This window comes from Aquarana catesbeiana, linkage group LG01 (assembly GCF_042186555.1).
Source record: "Aquarana catesbeiana isolate 2022-GZ linkage group LG01, ASM4218655v1, whole genome shotgun sequence".
Lineage (NCBI taxonomy): Eukaryota > Metazoa > Chordata > Amphibia > Anura > Ranidae > Aquarana > Aquarana catesbeiana.
The window spans coordinates 75,294,841-75,312,459 of record NC_133324.1 but is presented as its reverse complement, the minus strand read 5'-3'; the positions used below and the strand labels follow the sequence as shown (position 1 = coordinate 75,312,459).

Below are 17,619 nucleotides of genomic sequence, written 5' to 3'. Positions count from 1 at the left end.
GAGAAGAGAGGGGGGAAGAAGAGAGAGAGGGAGGAGAAGAGAGGGGAGGAGAAAAGAGGGGGAGAAAAGAAGAGAGATTGGGGGGAGAAAAAGGAGAGAGAGAGAAGAGAGAAGTGGAGAGAGAGGAAGGAAGTGTGTGTGTGTTGGGGAGGGGGTGTAATTAGATTTATCAGCAATGAATATTAGATTAGATTTGTAAGCTCTGAGGAGCAGGGCCCTCTGATTCCTACCTGTATTAAATTGTATTGTATTTGTATTGTCTATCCTCAAGTTGTAAAGTGCTGTGTAAACTGTTGGCCCTATATATATCCTGTATTATAATAATACTCACATACACGTCTGATGTTGTCTCCCATATAAACAGTCCATTCCCCCCATAGTACAGAACACAGATCACTAATCAGAGGAGCACTACAATCACCTCCAGGAGATCACACACCAATCAGAGTGATGAGAGATCTGCTGCCAGCTGTTCCTGTGATCTCACAATGATATGGATGGTTTATACATTGTGATGGTTTTAGTGTAACATCCACAATGTTCTGTACATTTCCCATTCATTAATAAACATACAATGCCCCCCGGATTGTATGTCGGGTGGTCGGTGTGCCCCCCTGTATTATAACAGAATACTTGTATGAAGTCTGATGAATGAAGATAATAATAATAATAATAATAATAATAATAATAATAATAATAATAATAATGGAGCCATGATCAGACAGAGGGGTGACTCCATGCTCTGTGCTCCCCTCTGATCTAGAGCCCGCTGTATGATAATAATGAGGCTCAGTCTCTCCTGCCCCCTACTACAGCGAGGATAAAAGTTACTGGTTATCAGTGTGGCCCCCCGGAGGGGCCCCTGGCAGTCACCCACCTGCCTCTTGTTCATCCTCCGCAGGTCCCCGAACAGATCCATGTCTAGGGTGCCGGCCGGGGAGAGGGGAGCATGGGCTGGGAGCCGGGGCTGAGCTGCCACAATACACAGGCTGGCAGAGGGAGGAGGAGGAGGGGATACCACCCCGCTCCCCCTGCTCCATGTGGTACTCGCTCATAGGCCACTCGCAAAGCATCCCGGGAGTTGTAGTCCGCGCTGACCCTTCTCGCCGTAGGCTTGCTCTCTTCCTGAGCCCCGCCCATACTACAAGTCCCGCGATGCACTGCGGCTTTCACTAGAGGCGGCGGGGAGTGGACAGGTGCATTGCCACGGCAAGCTGTCACCCTTAGCATAAGGTGATAGAAAGTCTACCAATGCACCTTGTATGAATGTAGTAATAATAAAGATAAATTCGTTATATATGATTTAAAATTCAAAAGCATTTTTGGTAATGATGAACTTGGCTTGTGAATTTATGTTTTTTTTTTTTTCTTCCTTTTGGGACTGCTTCTCTCCTCATACAAGTCAATGGGAATGGAAAAGCAGCCTGAGAGAAAGTGGGCTGAGGGGTGATAAAAGGACAGGATGTGCAATCAATGTAATTCCCAGCTCATGAGGTGGGGGGCGCAATTTGGCCTTTTCACCTTGGGTGCTAAAGGACCTTGTCCAGGGTGGGGGAGAGGGTAGAAGTAAGAAACACAAGGAGGGGAGGTGCCTCTAAGTGCAGTATGTAAGCCAATTTATTTAAAAACAATGTGCAAGCAACTCACATTTTGCAGAATAAAATACAGCATGTGGTGTAGTTAAAATCCAAGGAGGGAGTCCATCAGATCTGTCACAGATGTCGCTGCTTCCTGGAAGGCAGCCCTTTGTGTGGATTTCCAAATACTATTTTGCCTTTGTCTACATAGACTTTTATGGACTATATCAGTTACAATTTTTAGTTTTGTCACTAAACATGATGGTAATATGAGGCTTCCGGTTTTTGCGCCTTTACTTGCTTGCGGTGGAAGTAAGAAGGAGGAGGCCAGAAGCACCTCAAACTGATATGGGCCTCATAGCACCACTGATTTAGTATGTGCAGTGCACACGGGCCCCGAGGTGGAGGGGATCCATTACACACTCACTGCAGATTCCACTCAGGAAGATTCCACTCAGGAAGTGCTCCTCGCCATGACAACGTCCCCGGAGCTGCAGCCTGTCACTGCAAGTCCTGCGTATTCTTTATATCTGTGTATACCGGTGTTCTCTCAAAACAGCCAACTCGTCGAAAAATCTCTCAACCAAGTTACTTCCGGTTATTCTCCCAGATCAGTAATCGGAGATTTCGACAAGTTTGCTGTTTTGACACACAACACCAGCAGCGTATATACACTATGGTAGACGATATAATGAGCAGACATTGTTTTGTTTTTTGTTTTTGTTTTTTTTTAACCACTTGCTTACTGGGCACTTAAACCCCCCTCCTGCCCAGACCAATTCTCAGCTTTCAGCGCTGACGCACTTTGAATGACAATTGCGCAGTCATGCTACACTGTACTCAAATAGAGCTTTTTTTTGGCGGTATTTAATCTTTTTATTTTTTGTTAAACAAACAAAAAAAAGACAGCAATTTAAAAAAAAACGTTTCATAGTTTGTTATAAAATTTTGCAAACAGGAAATTTTTCTCCTTCATTGATATTCGCTGATGAGGCTGCACTGATGGGCACTGATGGGCTGCACTGATAGGCACAGATAAGGCGACACTGATAGGCACTGATAAGGTGGCATTGATGGGCCCTGATTGGTGGCACTGATGAGTGGCACTGATGGATGTTACTGATGGGCACTGATAGGTGGCACTGATGGGCACTGGTATGTGGCACTGATGGGCGCTGGTAGGTGGTATTGATAGGCAGCACTGGTGATGAGGCACTGATTGGTGACATTTATAGGTGGCACTGTGGGCACTGATAGGTGACACTGTGGGCGCTGATGGGTGATACTGTGGGCACTGGTAGGTGGTGCTGGTGCGCACTGGTAGGTGGTGCTGGTGGGCACAGAAGCCTCTACAGATGACTGCAGTGACTGATGTCCCTCTCACAGCCGCCGGTGATCAGCATCTTTTTTCTCTTCACGCTACCAGTGTGAGGAGAAAAAATAGCCGATTACTGGCTCTGTTTACGTCACACGATCAGCTGTCATTGGCTGACAGCTGATCACGTGGTAAGGGGTCGGGATCGACCCCTCACTCCGATCTGTGATCAGCCAAGTCTCATAGACTCGATCACAGAGAACACTGCACAGGCCGCCTGAGCACAGGAGGATGTCCATGGACGCCCTCCCGGCAAATTAGGCCCGCGCTGCAGCCATCTTTCAGCTATAGCGCGGACGGGAGGTGGTTACTGTAAAACCCATGGCGTGTGAACACACTCCAAAAACTCCACCCAGTGCAAAACAAAGTGAACACCAAAAAGTGAGACACAAAAAGTGCACAGGGTGTACATATGGTCCTCCTCCGAAGAGAAGGGGCCTTTGCCCTAATCACCCGGGGCGTTAGGCTCCAGATGGGGTCTAGGGTACATTACATTGCCCATCCGACCGAAACCAGACAGACCCCGTTCTCTGGGAGGTCTGCCGATACAGACCAGCCCAAGTACTAGGTGGGGCTAGAAGGCCATGTCCACCCCCTCGCAAGACGTTCAGGGCAGGCCTGAGGACCTACACCCTACTAATCAAACGTGAAACAAAACATGTACACCAACAACCAAAAAAAAAACATAAAGTGACAGACATGACAAACAGACATAAAAGTGGAGAAAAGGGAAGTGGAGAAAAAGCAAAGTGCCATTGTGTGATACAATGGCCGGCCTTCTGGCCTGGAATAAAAATTCCTCTAGTCCTAGCCAAAAGACCCGGCCCAAGAGGCAGGTGTAAAAAAAAAAAAAAAAGTGTGATGGTGCAGTGACCTAGGTGCCAGCAAAACGCAAAGTGAGCCCGCACTCATGGTGAGCATTACGGCACCCCTGGAATGCCACTCCAGGGGCACATACACCACGGGCTTCTGTCAGGACCCGGCCTCCGGCCAGACCCAGTGCCTCTCCATCCCCATCAGGAGGTAACCCTACTGGCTTTCTCTAGGGGAGACCTATTAACGGCCCTCAGTTCATCACTCCCCGATACTAACCGTCTCTAGGTCACCATTACACCAAGTGGATTTGCATACCCACCGCCACCCCTAAATTACCGCCGTAGGTCAGGGACAGTAGCACAGCGCCACCACTTGGTAACTGATAAGAACAGATACTACACTTGATCTTAGCCAAAAGGCAGAGAAGCGACTTGCACTACAGTCCATATAACATGGTTTTCTATGGAACACTCTGTAGTGTGAATCTGCAAAATGCAAAAAGGACAAAAAATGCATAAGTGTAAATCAGGCCTTAGACCCCTTTCACACTAAAGGGGGTTTTCAAGCGCTTTGGCGTTAAAAAAAGCACCTGAAAAGCTCACAAAAAATGCTTCCCATTAAAATCAATGATTGCTTTCACACTGGGGCAGTGCGCTGGCAGTGCGGTGAAAAAAAATCCGGCATGCAGCATCTTTGGAGCATGTGCGGAGAGCTAAAAAAAAGCGCCTAAAAAACGCCCCTCTCCATTGAAATGAATGGGAAGTGCCTGAAATGCGCCCGAAAAGCACCTGAAAGGAACTTCAAAAGCTCCTCAAAATGGTTTTTGGAGAAGTTTTCAAGTCAGTGTATTTTAAAAAGTGCACCGCAAATGCCTAAAAAGGGCTTGAAAAGCACCGCAAAAGCGATCAGCGTCTCAGTGTGAAAAGAGCCTTAAGCACCCATTGTGTAGGCGCCTATAGCACTAAGTGGCGTAGCGTAGAGTCCTGAGGAAATGAGTCTAACTTATCATCTTGCACACAGGCCCACTGCATTCAGTAAAATGCCTTTCCCAAAAAACTGCCTATGTGGGTAAGGGGCACCTGTAGATAAAACCAAACTGCGCAGCTATGACCAAAATTGAAGCGGAGCTAAACCCCCCCTATCTACAGCCAAGGAAGCTGCCATCTTAGCCACTGCTTGATCTGCAGTTGCCATAGTGATGCACATGTGATCAGTTATCATACAAGACATTTGATGGTTTGACATAATGCCCTTGCTATACAGTGCCCTGAAAAAGTATTCATACCCGTTGAAATTTTCCACATTTTGTCATGTTACAACCAAAAATGTAAATGTATTTTATTGGGATTTTATGTGATAGACCAACACAAAGGGGCACATAATTGTGAAGTGGAAGGAAAATGATAAATGGTTTTCAATTTTTTTTTACAAATAAATATGTGAAAAGTGTGGAGTACATTTGTATTCAGCCCCCCTGAGTCAATACTTTGTAGAACCACCTTTCACTGCAATTACAGCTGCAAGTCTCTACCAGCTTTGCACATCTAGAGAGTGACATTTTTGCCCATTCTTCTTTGCAAAATATCTCAAGCTCTGTCAGATTGGATGGAGAGCGTCTGTGAACAGCAATTTTCAAGTCTTGCCACAGATTCTCATTTTTAGATGATGGATTGAACAGAGCTCCGTGAGATGTTCAAAGCTTGGGATATTTTTTTATAACCTGACCCTGCTTTAAACTTCTCAACAACTTTATCCCTGACTTGTATGGTGTGTTCCTTGGCTTTCATAATGCTGTTTGTTCACTAAGGTTCTCTAACACACTTCTGAGGGCTTCACAGAAAAGCTGTATTTATAATGAGAATTAATTACACACAGGTGGACTCTATTTACTAATTAGGTGACTTCTGAAGGTAATTGGTTCCACTAGATTTTAGTTAGGGGTATCAGCGTAAAAGGGTTGATACCCCTTTTCAGATATTTATTTGTAAAAAAATTTGAAAACCATTTATCGTTTTCCTTCCACTTTGTGTTGTTCTATCACTTAACCATTTACGGACCGCCCGTCGATGCTATATGTCGGCTGTTTGAAGAGGGATATCGTTGTTATGGCAGCAGCTAGCTGCCGTAACCCCGGTAACTTCTTCTTCAGCGGGCAGTTTGCTTTCAGATAAAAGTGGTCTCTGCAGAGGATTTGCCACAAGATCACTTTTATTGGCGCAGGGAGAGAGGCCCCCCCTCCCGCTGCGATCCGGTGCCCTCCGCCGCTTACCGTAGCCGCCGGCAGCGGCGGAGGCGATCGCCTCTGCTCCCATCTGTGGTATGGAGCTGAGTGATGGCCCACCATCTCCATACCATTGCAGGGCAGAAGCGGCGTAAAAACATTTTTTTTATTTATTTTTTTTTCCCAAACGACATTTTTTTTTATTACATTTTAGTGTAAATATGAGATCGGAGGTCTTTTTGGGGCTTTTCCCACCATTGGACAGTATAACCATAATCAATATTGCAGGTAGCATCGTTGGATGCATACCCCCTGTAATTCTCACATGATATTATTAATTGTTTGATTTGTTATCCAATGTGTCTCGTATCATGTAAACTGGAGCTCATGTTTTAAACTTTTGTATTGTATAATTTATGTCCAGAGTATTTTGCTAATAAAACCTATTTTATACAAAACTCTTTCTGATTTATATTTGCTGCTAAAAAACCCCATGGGGAATCCTCAACCTTTTTTGCAGATCTCATATTTAAGAGGTCCAGTCATGTTTTTTTTCTATTATGTTGTTTACATTTCTTGTGATAGTATTAAAAGTGATACAATTTTTTAAAAGAACAGTGTAAAAATAAAAAATAAAGGGAAAATAAATAAGAAAAATAAAAAGTTTTTTTAAACGCACCCCGTTCAGACGAGCTTGCGCGCAGAAGCAAGCGGCCGCATATGAAAGCGGTGTTTAAACCACTCATGTGAGGTATCTCTGCAACTGGTAGAGCGAGAGCAATAATTCTAGCCCTAGACCTCCTCTGTAACTCAAAACATGCAACCTGTAGAATTTTTTAAAAGTCGCATATGGAGATTTTGTTGCCATTCCACGAGCGGGCGCAACTTTGAAGCGTGACATGTTGGGTATCAGTTTACTCGGCGTAACATCATCTTTCACAATATAAAAAAAAAAATTGGGCTAACTTTACTGTTTTCTTATTTTTTAATTAAAAAAAGTGTATATTTTCTCTTGTAAGACCGCTGCGCAACTACGGTGTGACAAAAAGACTGCCAATTTATTCTCTAGGGTGTTAGAAAAAAATATATATATAATGTTTGGGGGTTCTAAGTAATTTTCTAGCAAAAAAACTTGTAAACAACAAGTCTGAAAAATAGGCCTGGGCTTAAAGTGGTTAAAATTGCAATAAAATGCATTTACGTTTTTGGTTGTAACATGACAAAATGTGGGACATGTCAAGGAATATGAATACTTTTTCAAAGCACTGTAGGTGCCTGTAGACAAAAACAAGCTGTGCAAGTGTGACCAAAGTTGGATACTGCCTTTGCTATTGGTGCCGGCTATTTACCTACCGCCTGAAGCCTGCCTTGTTGCTGGGACATGCGAAGACACTCCCATCCAATTCAACCCCCCTTGCATTTGCTCTCCCTCCCCTGACGCAGTAAGTATTTTGCCCAGCAATGCTGCAACGGAGGAGATAGTGGATCACACATTTGCCGGGGGCGGGGGGGGGAGGGGTGTGGAGCAACATCCTACCAAGCAGGATGGGATAATGCCACCTCTGGAAGTTTTGCGGCCAGACTTCAGGAAGTACATAAATGGCCTACACACCTATAACAAGGGTATTATCCAACTCTAGGCTTGGTTCACACCTAAACCGGCTGCGGATCGCACAGCAACGCTGTCCATCCCTGTTCTTTGTTTCAGGGACAAATCAGGGCAGAACCTTTGCCTGAATTCGACCCTGAAACGGAGGCAAAGACTCACGTTTCTGTGCAGTGCGCTCCGCAGCTGCCTTAGAGACATGTGAACCGGCTCCATAGGGAGACGGTCATATTCTCCTGCTATGAAAACTGGATGTAGGGAAAGCATCCAATTCGCATAGGTGTGAACACGGCCTTAGTCAAAGCTGGACAATTTGTTTTTATCTACTGGAAGTTTTTTGGTGAAGGGGAACTAAAACTTTAAGCATTAAAACTGCCTCTGAACATCAGCTGGTGGCCACCTGTTACCGTCAGATGCTGGGTCTTTACACTAAAAGGTGTCTGCAAGAAGAAGTTGGCACTAGTGAAGTTGCATGTCTTTGCTTATGGAGGATAGCACCATAGGCATCGATTGGAAAAAACTACAGCAAATGTCCAGAAGTATCCTTCCAACCAATCAACTCCCTCACCCTCCTCTTCCCCAATGGCTCTGGCAGGAAATGTTGGCAGTGGTGGGGGAGGTGCTTACAAACATACCAACCTTCCTTGAAACTTCTGGAAGTGATTGGGTCATGTAAATCTTCTCTGTGGGCTCAGATATTAGGGTTAGTAAATGATATGATCAGCCAAATACCTCTGAAGCTAGATTTTTTTTGCAGGAAAAACTTTAATTATCAGATGAAAATATCCCACATAGCCAATTTCCTATTTCCCCTGACTCTGAGATTGGCTGGCCTGGGGTCCTTGCATGTGTGTTGCCATAGCATAGTCATCAAGTTCATCATTAACCACCAGTGTGCTGCCCCAACAGGGCATAGAATTTATATATATTGTTTTCCTGACCATTTTCTATGGACTTTTAGACCCCTTTCACACTGGGGTGGTTTGCAGGTGGTATTGTGCTAAAAATACCGCCTGCAAACCACCCCTAAACAGCCTCCGCTGTTTGTTCAGTGTGAAAGCCCGAGGGCTTTCACACTGAAGCGGTGCGCAGGCAGGACGGTGAAAAAAGTCCTGCAAACCGCTTTTTTGGAGCGGTGAAGGAGCGGTGTATTCACCGCTCCTTCACCGCTCCTGCCCATTGAAATCAATGGGACAGCGCGGCTATACCGCGGTAATACCGTGGCAAAACCCGCGCTGTACGAGGGATTTTAACCCTTTTTCGGCCGCCAGCGGGGGTTAAAACCGCACCGCTAGTGGCCGAATACCGCTGCAAGAACGACGGTACAGCAGCGCTAAAAATAGCGCTGTTGTACCGCCGATGCCCCCACCGCCCCAGTGTGAAAGGGGCCTTATGTTTAGTTTAAATGCTGCCATCTAGTGACCCTTTGTGGTAATGCACTTGTCTCTCAAGTTTATTTTTTCCTTATGTTATGACACACTTCCTTTGAATCTAACGCTCCACCCATTGTACTTCCTGTGTTAAGGATGCAGCAGCAAGCCACATGTAGCAGGACACATGTATTCTGCATAAGTAAGCTACAAACAGTATCATCTTTTGACCGCACAATACCACAACCTGTTCATCTGTTTGTATCCTGTCATCTGCTGTAATCTGATGTTCGGAATAAAGCATCTGTGGATGGAAATCAGTATTGGTGAGTTCAAGCTATCTGATGAGGATTGTCCTCAGTGATTATATCTGCTTTTACAGGCCAGGCATAGAGGTCTCACAAGGGATAAATCGCTTCACAACAATCGGAGTCAGAATAGTCAAAAGATGTATAGAATTCCTACAGCCTGCTGTGTATATGTGTGTGCCTGATCTGCAATAAAGCTCAGTGCCATCCGCCATCTTGTGAAAGCACATGGTTGCACAAGCTTACTGCACCTCATATGAATGTTAAAAACTGTTTCTCTACATTGAACTGTGTTACCTCACCTGTCTAATCTGCTGTATGTCTTCTTAAAGAGACAGTACCATTTTTTGCAAAAACGTGAAAAAATGTCTACACAAGATTCTGAGCACCCTTTTGTGGCTGAACCAACACAGATTCATCATGCCTCTGAACCTGCAGATGTACAGGGAGCAGATTCTGCAGATATTGCCGATCAGAGTGTAAGACCCAAACGTACAATAAAACCGACACGGAAACTCAGAGAAAACTATGATGCCACTAGAGATGAGTTCTCCAACAATCTGTCAGACTTATGGGACAGAACTTCACACTGCATGTCAGTTTTGTCACACTTTAATGATCAACCAGCTGAACTAAGAGACTCTATAGATCGCTTATCTGCCGCGTACGAATGCTACCAGCGGCTGTTTGCAAAATACACAGCTTTCTTGCAGGACTGTAATATAGAGGACTCCTCAGCAGAACTGACCAGAGCTGATGCACTAAACCAACAAAGGGATCTCTTAGTGCAAAAAGCCCAGCGTAAGGCAGAACTCCGCATTGCTCAACTGCAGGAGACCAGATCTCACAGATCCACATCAACCAAGAACACTGCACGTTCTACCAGATCCTCTCGCTCCAGAAGTTCAACATTAAGCGAAAAGCTAATAGAGGCCCGTGCAAGTCTGGAAGCAAAAAAAGTGCAAACCTCCTTTACCAGAAAGGAAGCAAAAATAGAAACACAAAAGACAGCTCGGCATGCACAGATGAAAGCTCAACAAGCAGAAACAGAAGCAAAGATAAAAGCTCAACAAGCAGAGGCAGATTCCCAATTAAACATTCTGCAAGTGGAAAAGTAGCTGCCCTAGCAAGGCTGAGAGTCCTCGAACAAGTGATGGGAGAAAGTGTTAACTCAGACTGTTCCATCCCAGCGGAACTGCAAGACCCAGTTGAATGCACCAGTGAATATGTACTAAAGCATAGTGTTTGCAATGATACAGAGTCATCTCCTGTACTTCCTACAACAGTGTTCTGATTCTCAACACAGAGACCTCTCAGCTCCAAATGCCTGAGCCTCTTCAAGTGTATACACAAGTGCATCTATGCAGCAAACCACATCACCTCTTGCTGACAACAAGGTGACTTCCAGTGGCAAGCCGCAGCTCAAGCCACAGCCAGCACAAGCCTTAGGGACTACACTACACTTAAATGCTCATGCAACATCATTTCATCCTGGTAAAGCTCACCCTGCTTTACCAGAGAACTTTCACACCCGAGGGGTTCCACAAGTTACTTTGGCACTGAAGAGTGAGAGATCGGACTTGAATGACTTTGCCAGATATATTGTATGCCGTGAGCTCATTAACACTACCCTCTCAACGTTTGACCACTGTCCATAGAGCTACAGGGCCTGGAGATCAACCTTCAAAGCTGCCATTGCTGATCTCAACCTTAATACCAAGGAGGAACTTGATTTGCTCATAAAGTGGCTGGGGCCGGTATCTGCAGATCGTGTTAAAAGACTGAGAACAGTGAACGTTGACCACCCAGATGCAGGTCTTGTTGCTGCATGGGCAAGACTTGAGCAAGCCTATGGTAGCTCTGAAGCCATAGAAAGTGCTCTATTCAAGAGACTGCAAAACTTCCCAAAAATGGGGAACAAAGACTACCGCAAGCTCCAAGTTCTGAGTGATCTCATGGAGCTGCAGTTGGCAAAGACAGACCCACGTCTACCTGGACTAAGCTTCCTGGACACTGCTCTTGGTGTCAATCCAGTGGTGTCTAAACTGCCATACGGCCTGCAAGAGAAATGGACACAACAGGGCTCAAGGTACAAAAGAGACCATAACGTATCTTTTCCTCCATTCGCATATTTTTGTAGGTTCATCAGCGATCAAGCCTGGACAAGAAATTATCCCAGCTTCAGCTTCATTGAACCCAACTTACCTGCTTTATCATCATCATCTTCATCAAGGTATGATAACATTGCAGGTAAATGCAGAGACTTTAATAGAGCAATATCTGTTAAAAGGACAGACATCTCACCACCCGTATCCTCTCCTGCTCACCAGAGCGATTCAGGTGACAGAGATAAAGACCCTAACCGTCAGTCCCCTATTCACAAGAAGCCTCACCCCCTAAAGAAATGTCGTGGGCTTAGGGCAAAGACGTTACAAGAGCGCAGGGAGATTCTTCAGAAACTTGGAATATGCTACAGGTGCTGTGCTTGTTATGGACATTTTGCTAAAGACTGTAAAGTTGTCATCAAAGTGCACAGAATGCAGTAGTGACAGACATGTTACAGCTATGCATCCGGGTCCACCCTCAGACAATTCACAGCAGCCTCCTACCTCCAGCCCTGTCTCAAGTCATGGCGGGGAGCAACAAGGTCATGCTCCAGCCACAGCTAACAATTCTTCTTCATGCACAGAAGTCTGTGGAGAAGGCTTAGATAACAAATGCTGTGCAAAGATATGCCTAGTCAAGATATATCCAAAGGGTCAACCTGAGGAAGCTATTAGGATGTATGCCATAATAGATGAACAGAGCAACAGATCCTTGGTTAAGCCTAAATTCTTTGAGATCTTTGGTATAGAGGGACACACATCACCATATACTCTCAGAACCTGTTCTGGTTGTGAAGAGACCTTCGGGCAGAAGGGCCGATGGGTTCATGGTCTCTCATATCAATAAGGGAGAGGGCATACCCCTACCAACACTAGTCGAGTGTGACCAGATACCAGACGAAAGGGAAGAAATTCCTACTCCAGAGGCATATCACCATCCTCACTTGAGGCACCTTGTTAATGAAATTCCTGCAATGGACATGAATGCTGAAATCTTGATCTTGCTAGGAAGAAACATTCTCAGAGTACATAAAGTACGCAAGCATTGCAATGATGCCCCTTACGCACAAAAACTTGACCTAGGCTGGGTAATCGTGGGCAAAGTATGCTTGGGTAGTACGCGTACGTCATCCGAGATCCACTCCTTCAAAACTTACATGTTAGGAAATGGATATGCATCCCACTTCAAACAGTGCCCTCGCCATTATGAAGTAAATGAGAAGCCTCTTGACATCATCCAAGTACCTGATGTCACTCCTAACCTTTGTGATGACAACCTAGGTACCCCAGTGTTTTGTAATACAAGCGATGACAACAAAATAGCCTTGTTGGTCGAAGACAGAGAGTTCATCAAAATAATGGACAAAGAGTTCTTCCAGGATGAGTCTAACAGCTGGGTTGCACCATTACCTCTTCGTGCTGCAAGGGTTAAACTCCCAACCAGGCTCTATCCAGATTCAACTCACTTCATCGAACACTAAAGAACAGGCCTATAATGAAGGACCATTTCATCACCTTTATGAAAAGGATCTTTGACAATGATCATGCTGAACCAGCTCCACCACTTCAAAGACACGATGAGTGCTGGTACCTGCCTTTCTTCGGAGTGTATCATCCACATAAGCCAAAGCAAATCAGGGTAGTATTTGACTCCAGTGCCAAGCATCAAGGCGTATCCCTGAATGATGTTCTTCTCACTGGTCCAAACCTAACCAACAACCTTGTAGGTGTACTTATGAGGTTTAGAAGAGAGCCAGTTGCCATAACTGCTGACATTGAACAAATGTTTCATTGCTTCACTGTGCGTGAAGATCATAGGAACCTCCTAAGGTTTCTGTGGCACCGTGACAACAACATGGACAATGAGATGATTGAATACCGCATGAAGGTACATATTTTCGGAAATAGTCCCTCACCTGCTGTTGCAACATACGGTTTATGAAGGACTTCCCTTCATGGAGAAAAGGAATATGGCAAGGATGCTCGACACTTCGTTGAGAGAGACTTCTATGTGGATGATGGACTTAAATCTTTACCTACAGATGAAGAAGCCATAGACCTGCTCAAAAGGACACAAGGTATGCTTTCCGAGGCTAACCTCAGATTTCACAAGATTGCCTCAAATAGTGTTGCTGTTATGAAAGCCTTTCAACCTGGCGATTATGCCACAGGGTTTAAAGACTTGAATCTGGGAATGGACATACCACCTATACAGAGAAGTCTGGGCCTACGGTGGGACTTATTAAAAGATACCTTTGGCTTTCAAGTCAGCTCTGCAGACAAGCCATTTACCAAACGTGGTGTTCTGTCAGCAGTGAACAGTCTATACGATCCATTCGTGGTTCCCATCACCATACAAGGTAAATCCTTACTTAGACAGTTCTCAGAGACTATTAAGAGACCAGCTTTCAAAGTGGGAGTCCTGGAAAGAATCTCTACATGCCTTAGATGGAATCCATATGCCACGCTGCTACACTTCTGCCTCCCTTGCCACAAGTCAGAGGAAAGAGCTTCACATATTCTCAGATGCATCTACTGAGGCTTTAGCAGCTGTCGTTTACCTCAAGATAAGAGATTCTTCTAATCAAGCCCACATAGGGTTTCTGTTTGGGAAAGCTAAGTTAGCACCTAAGCCTGAACACACGATTCCCAGGCTTGAACTTTGTGGGACTGTGCTAGCTGTAGAAATAGCAGATTTCATACTGCGTGAGCTAGACATTCAGATAGATGACGTCAGATTCTACACAGACAGCAAAGTTGTTCTGGGCTACATATACAACCAGACTAAACTTTTCTATGTCTATGTCAGCAACCATGTAGAGAGAATCAGGAAATCATCTAAGCCTGAACAATGGAATTATGTACCATCTGAAATTAACCCTGCAGATCATGCCACCAGGCCAGTGTCTGCAAGTGTCTTTGCAAATTCTTCTTGGTTAACAGGGCCTGAATTCCTGCTGGATCATCCAGAAGAAACCACAGCTGATGTCTTCAGTCTTCTAGAACCTGACAAGGATCCAGAGATTTGTCCTGCAGTTAAAACCCTTGTCACCAGAACTGAACAAAGACTCGCCTTGGACTGTCAATGCTTTGAACGTTTCTCCAAGTGGAGAAGGCTTGAACGCACCATCGCAAGGTTAGTTCATATTGCAGATTGCTTCCACACAAAGCCCACAGATGCTCACTGTCAAGGTTGGCACGTGTGCCAAAAGCTTCTTTCTGCAAAAGACATTGCTGAAGGTGAACTGATCATAATACGAAGTCTACAACAGAATGTCTTTGGCTCAGAAATTAAATGTATCCGTGACAAGAGGGACATTGCAAAAAACAGCCCAATTGCCAACCTGAATCCATTCATTGACAATCATGGTATGTTAAGGGTTGGTGGACATTTAAACAAGGCTGAGTTGAGTGAGCAAGAACAGAATCCTCTCATTATACCTGCTCGCCATCACATCACCACTTTGCTCATACGGCACTACCATGAAGGGGTTAAGCACCAAGGTAGACACTTCACAGAGGGTGCCATAAGAGCTGCAGGCCTTTGGACTATAGGAGCAAAAAGACAGATCACAGCTACACTACACAGCTGTGTTCATGCCGCAAACTGAGAGGGAAACACCAGCAACAGCAAATGTCAGATTTTCCAGCTGACAGGTTAAGTACTGACCCACCCTTCACTCATGTTGGTCTGGATGTCTTTGGGCCATGGATGGTAACAGCCCGCAGAACTCGAGGTGGCCAAGCAAATAGCAAACGGCAGTGCTGTTCACTTGTATGAGTGTGCATGCAGTACACATTGAAGTAATAGAATCTATGGATGCTTCAAGTTTTATCAATGCTCTAAGACGATTCCTAGCCATCAGAGGACCAGTCAAGACACTAAGATCTGACTGTGGAACTAATTTCGTTGGAGCCTGTCGAGAGCTACAGCTCAACTCTAGGCCAATCCAAGACATGTTAGCTGAAAAAGGCTGTACATGGATTTTCAATCCTCGTCATTCTTCCCACATGGGTGGCTCAAGGGAGAGAATGATAGGTATCACACGTAAAATATTGGATTCTATGCTTATGGACTTTAATTCCACAAGACTTACCCATGAGATTCTAACCACCTTCCTGGCAGAGGCATCTGCCATAATCAATTCAAGACCACTTGTTCCAGTGTCCAAAGATCCAGAGACCCCAACTATCCTTACTCCAGCTACTCTTCTTACCCAGAAGCTTGGGTCTGTTCATGTTCCACCTGGAAACTTCAAAACAGGAAACCTTTGCTATGACCAGTGGAAGCGAGTACAATACCTCGCCAACTGCTTCTGGAATTGTTGGAAGATGGAGTATCTTTCTACTCTGCAAGGACGCAGGAAATGGCAACGCCTGAACACTAACATACAAGTTGGAGATCTTGTTCTGCTTAAGGACCAGCAAGCTGAAAGAATTGAATGGCCCATGGGACTTATTGTAAAGAGCGTTCCTAGTGATGACGGTAAGGTACGTAAGGTGGAGGTTTCAAGACAAGGGATTGTAAAGATCTTCATTAGACCTATCACGGAACTTATTCTGCTCTTACCCTTTGGAGAATGAACTTATTTGCCTACACTGCTGCTACCTGCGACTTCAAGAAGAAAGTGTCTTGGACTTAAGTTGACATATCTTGAAGCCTTGAATTAATAGTTGTTGTTTTTGCATTATATGCATGTTTTTTATGTCTTGCAGGTATTCAAGACATCCAGCAAATTACACTGTTGTTATTTGCAGTTGTATCACTACCATTCTGATATATATAGTGACATTTACCAATACCAGACGGGGAGTGTGCTGTCTCTCAAGTTTAATTTTTCCTTATGTTATGACACACTTCCTTTGAATCTAACGCTCCACCCATTGTACTTCCTGTGTTAAGGATGCAGCAGCAAGCCACATGTAGCAGGACACATGTATTCTGCATAAGTAAGCTACAGACAGTATCATCTTTTGACTGCACAATACCATAACCTGTTCATCTGTTTGTATCCTGTCATCTGCTGTAATCTGATGTTCGGAATAAAGCATCTGTGGATGGAAATCGGTATTGGTGAGTTCAAGCTATCTGATAAGGATTGTCCTCAGTGATTATATCTGCTTATACAGGCCAGGCATAGAGGTCTCACAAGGGATAAATTGCTTCACAACAATCGGAGTCAGAATAACCAGCCTACTTTCACCCCCTTCCTGCCCAGGAAAATTTTCAGCTTTCAGTAGTGTTGCACTTTGAATGACAATTGCGCAGCTATGCAACACTGTTCCCAGATGAAATTTTTTATCATTTTTTGAGACAGAAAGAGCTTAGTTTTGGTGGTATTTATTTACTAATGGGATTTTTATTTTTTGCTAAATAAACAAAAAAAAATGAAAATTTTTGGGAAAAAACTTTTTCTTTGTTTCTGTTATAAAATTTTGCAAATAAGTAATTTTTCTTCTTCACTGATGTGCGCTGATAAAGCTGCACTGATGGGCGCTGATGAGGCTACACTGATGGGCACGGGTGAGGCTGCACTGATAGACATTGATAAGGTGGCACTGATGGGCGCTGTTGAGGCTGCACTAATGGGCAGTGATAAGCTGCACATATGGGCACTGATCAGGAGGCACTGAAAAGTGTACACTTAAAGTGTATGTATAGGCAAAACTTTTTTTTAGTTTTGGATCGAGTATGGAAGGGTTAAAACCCTGTCCAGTTGATTTGTTTGCATTCTGTGTCCCACTGGGGAGTTTTCCCTCTCATCTACCAATTTAAAGAAATCTCTCAACATAGGAGGAATTCCCCTCTAAGACAATTGTCCCCGGAACAGGTGTTTCTATTAGAATATTTTTCCTCACCTCTTGTTCTGGGTACTGCTCTAAAATTTTAGATTTTCCCTCACTTTTCAGTCTTGGTAATAAGGCCATGTCACCCATGAGGCCAATGGAGGTGATTGCCTTAGGCTCTGTTTCCACTACTGTGAGTTGTTGTGCGACTTGACACATGTGAAGTTGCATGACAAGTCAAAATCCATGTATTTCAATGGTCCCCGTTCTGATTGGTGCGACTCAAGCCGCAGCAACTCAAAAAAAAAAGGTTTTTGCACTACTTTGTTCCGTCTTCGGTGCGACTTGTACGCCATAGAAAGTAATTAAGTTGCAATGCAGTTGCATGTATGACACCGCGACTTTGTTGCGACTTCCACGGAAGTCTGCGGAAGCACATGATCTCCTCGCAAAT

The 17,619-nt window shown here is 44.5% G+C and overlaps 1 protein-coding gene and 1 pseudogene across 2 annotated transcripts in view; both read right to left on the bottom strand.

The window, feature by feature from the left end:
• The window catches only part of SEC11C (SEC11 homolog C, signal peptidase complex subunit), a 60,920-nt gene extending 59,877 nt beyond the window's left edge, over positions 1-1,043 (bottom strand). For both annotated transcript variants that reach the window (XM_073620608.1, XM_073620600.1), the window contains exon 1: positions 878-1,043. In XM_073620608.1, coding sequence (XP_073476709.1) covers positions 878-919 — 42 coding nt within the window. In that variant the 5' untranslated portion in view covers positions 920-1,043. The remainder of the gene's footprint in view (positions 1-877) is intronic.
• Positions 1,044-4,068: 3,025 nt separating this feature from the next.
• LOC141124378 (U2 spliceosomal RNA) lies at positions 4,069-4,199 on the bottom strand (annotated as a pseudogene).
• Between the last annotated feature and the right edge of the window lie 13,420 nt (positions 4,200-17,619).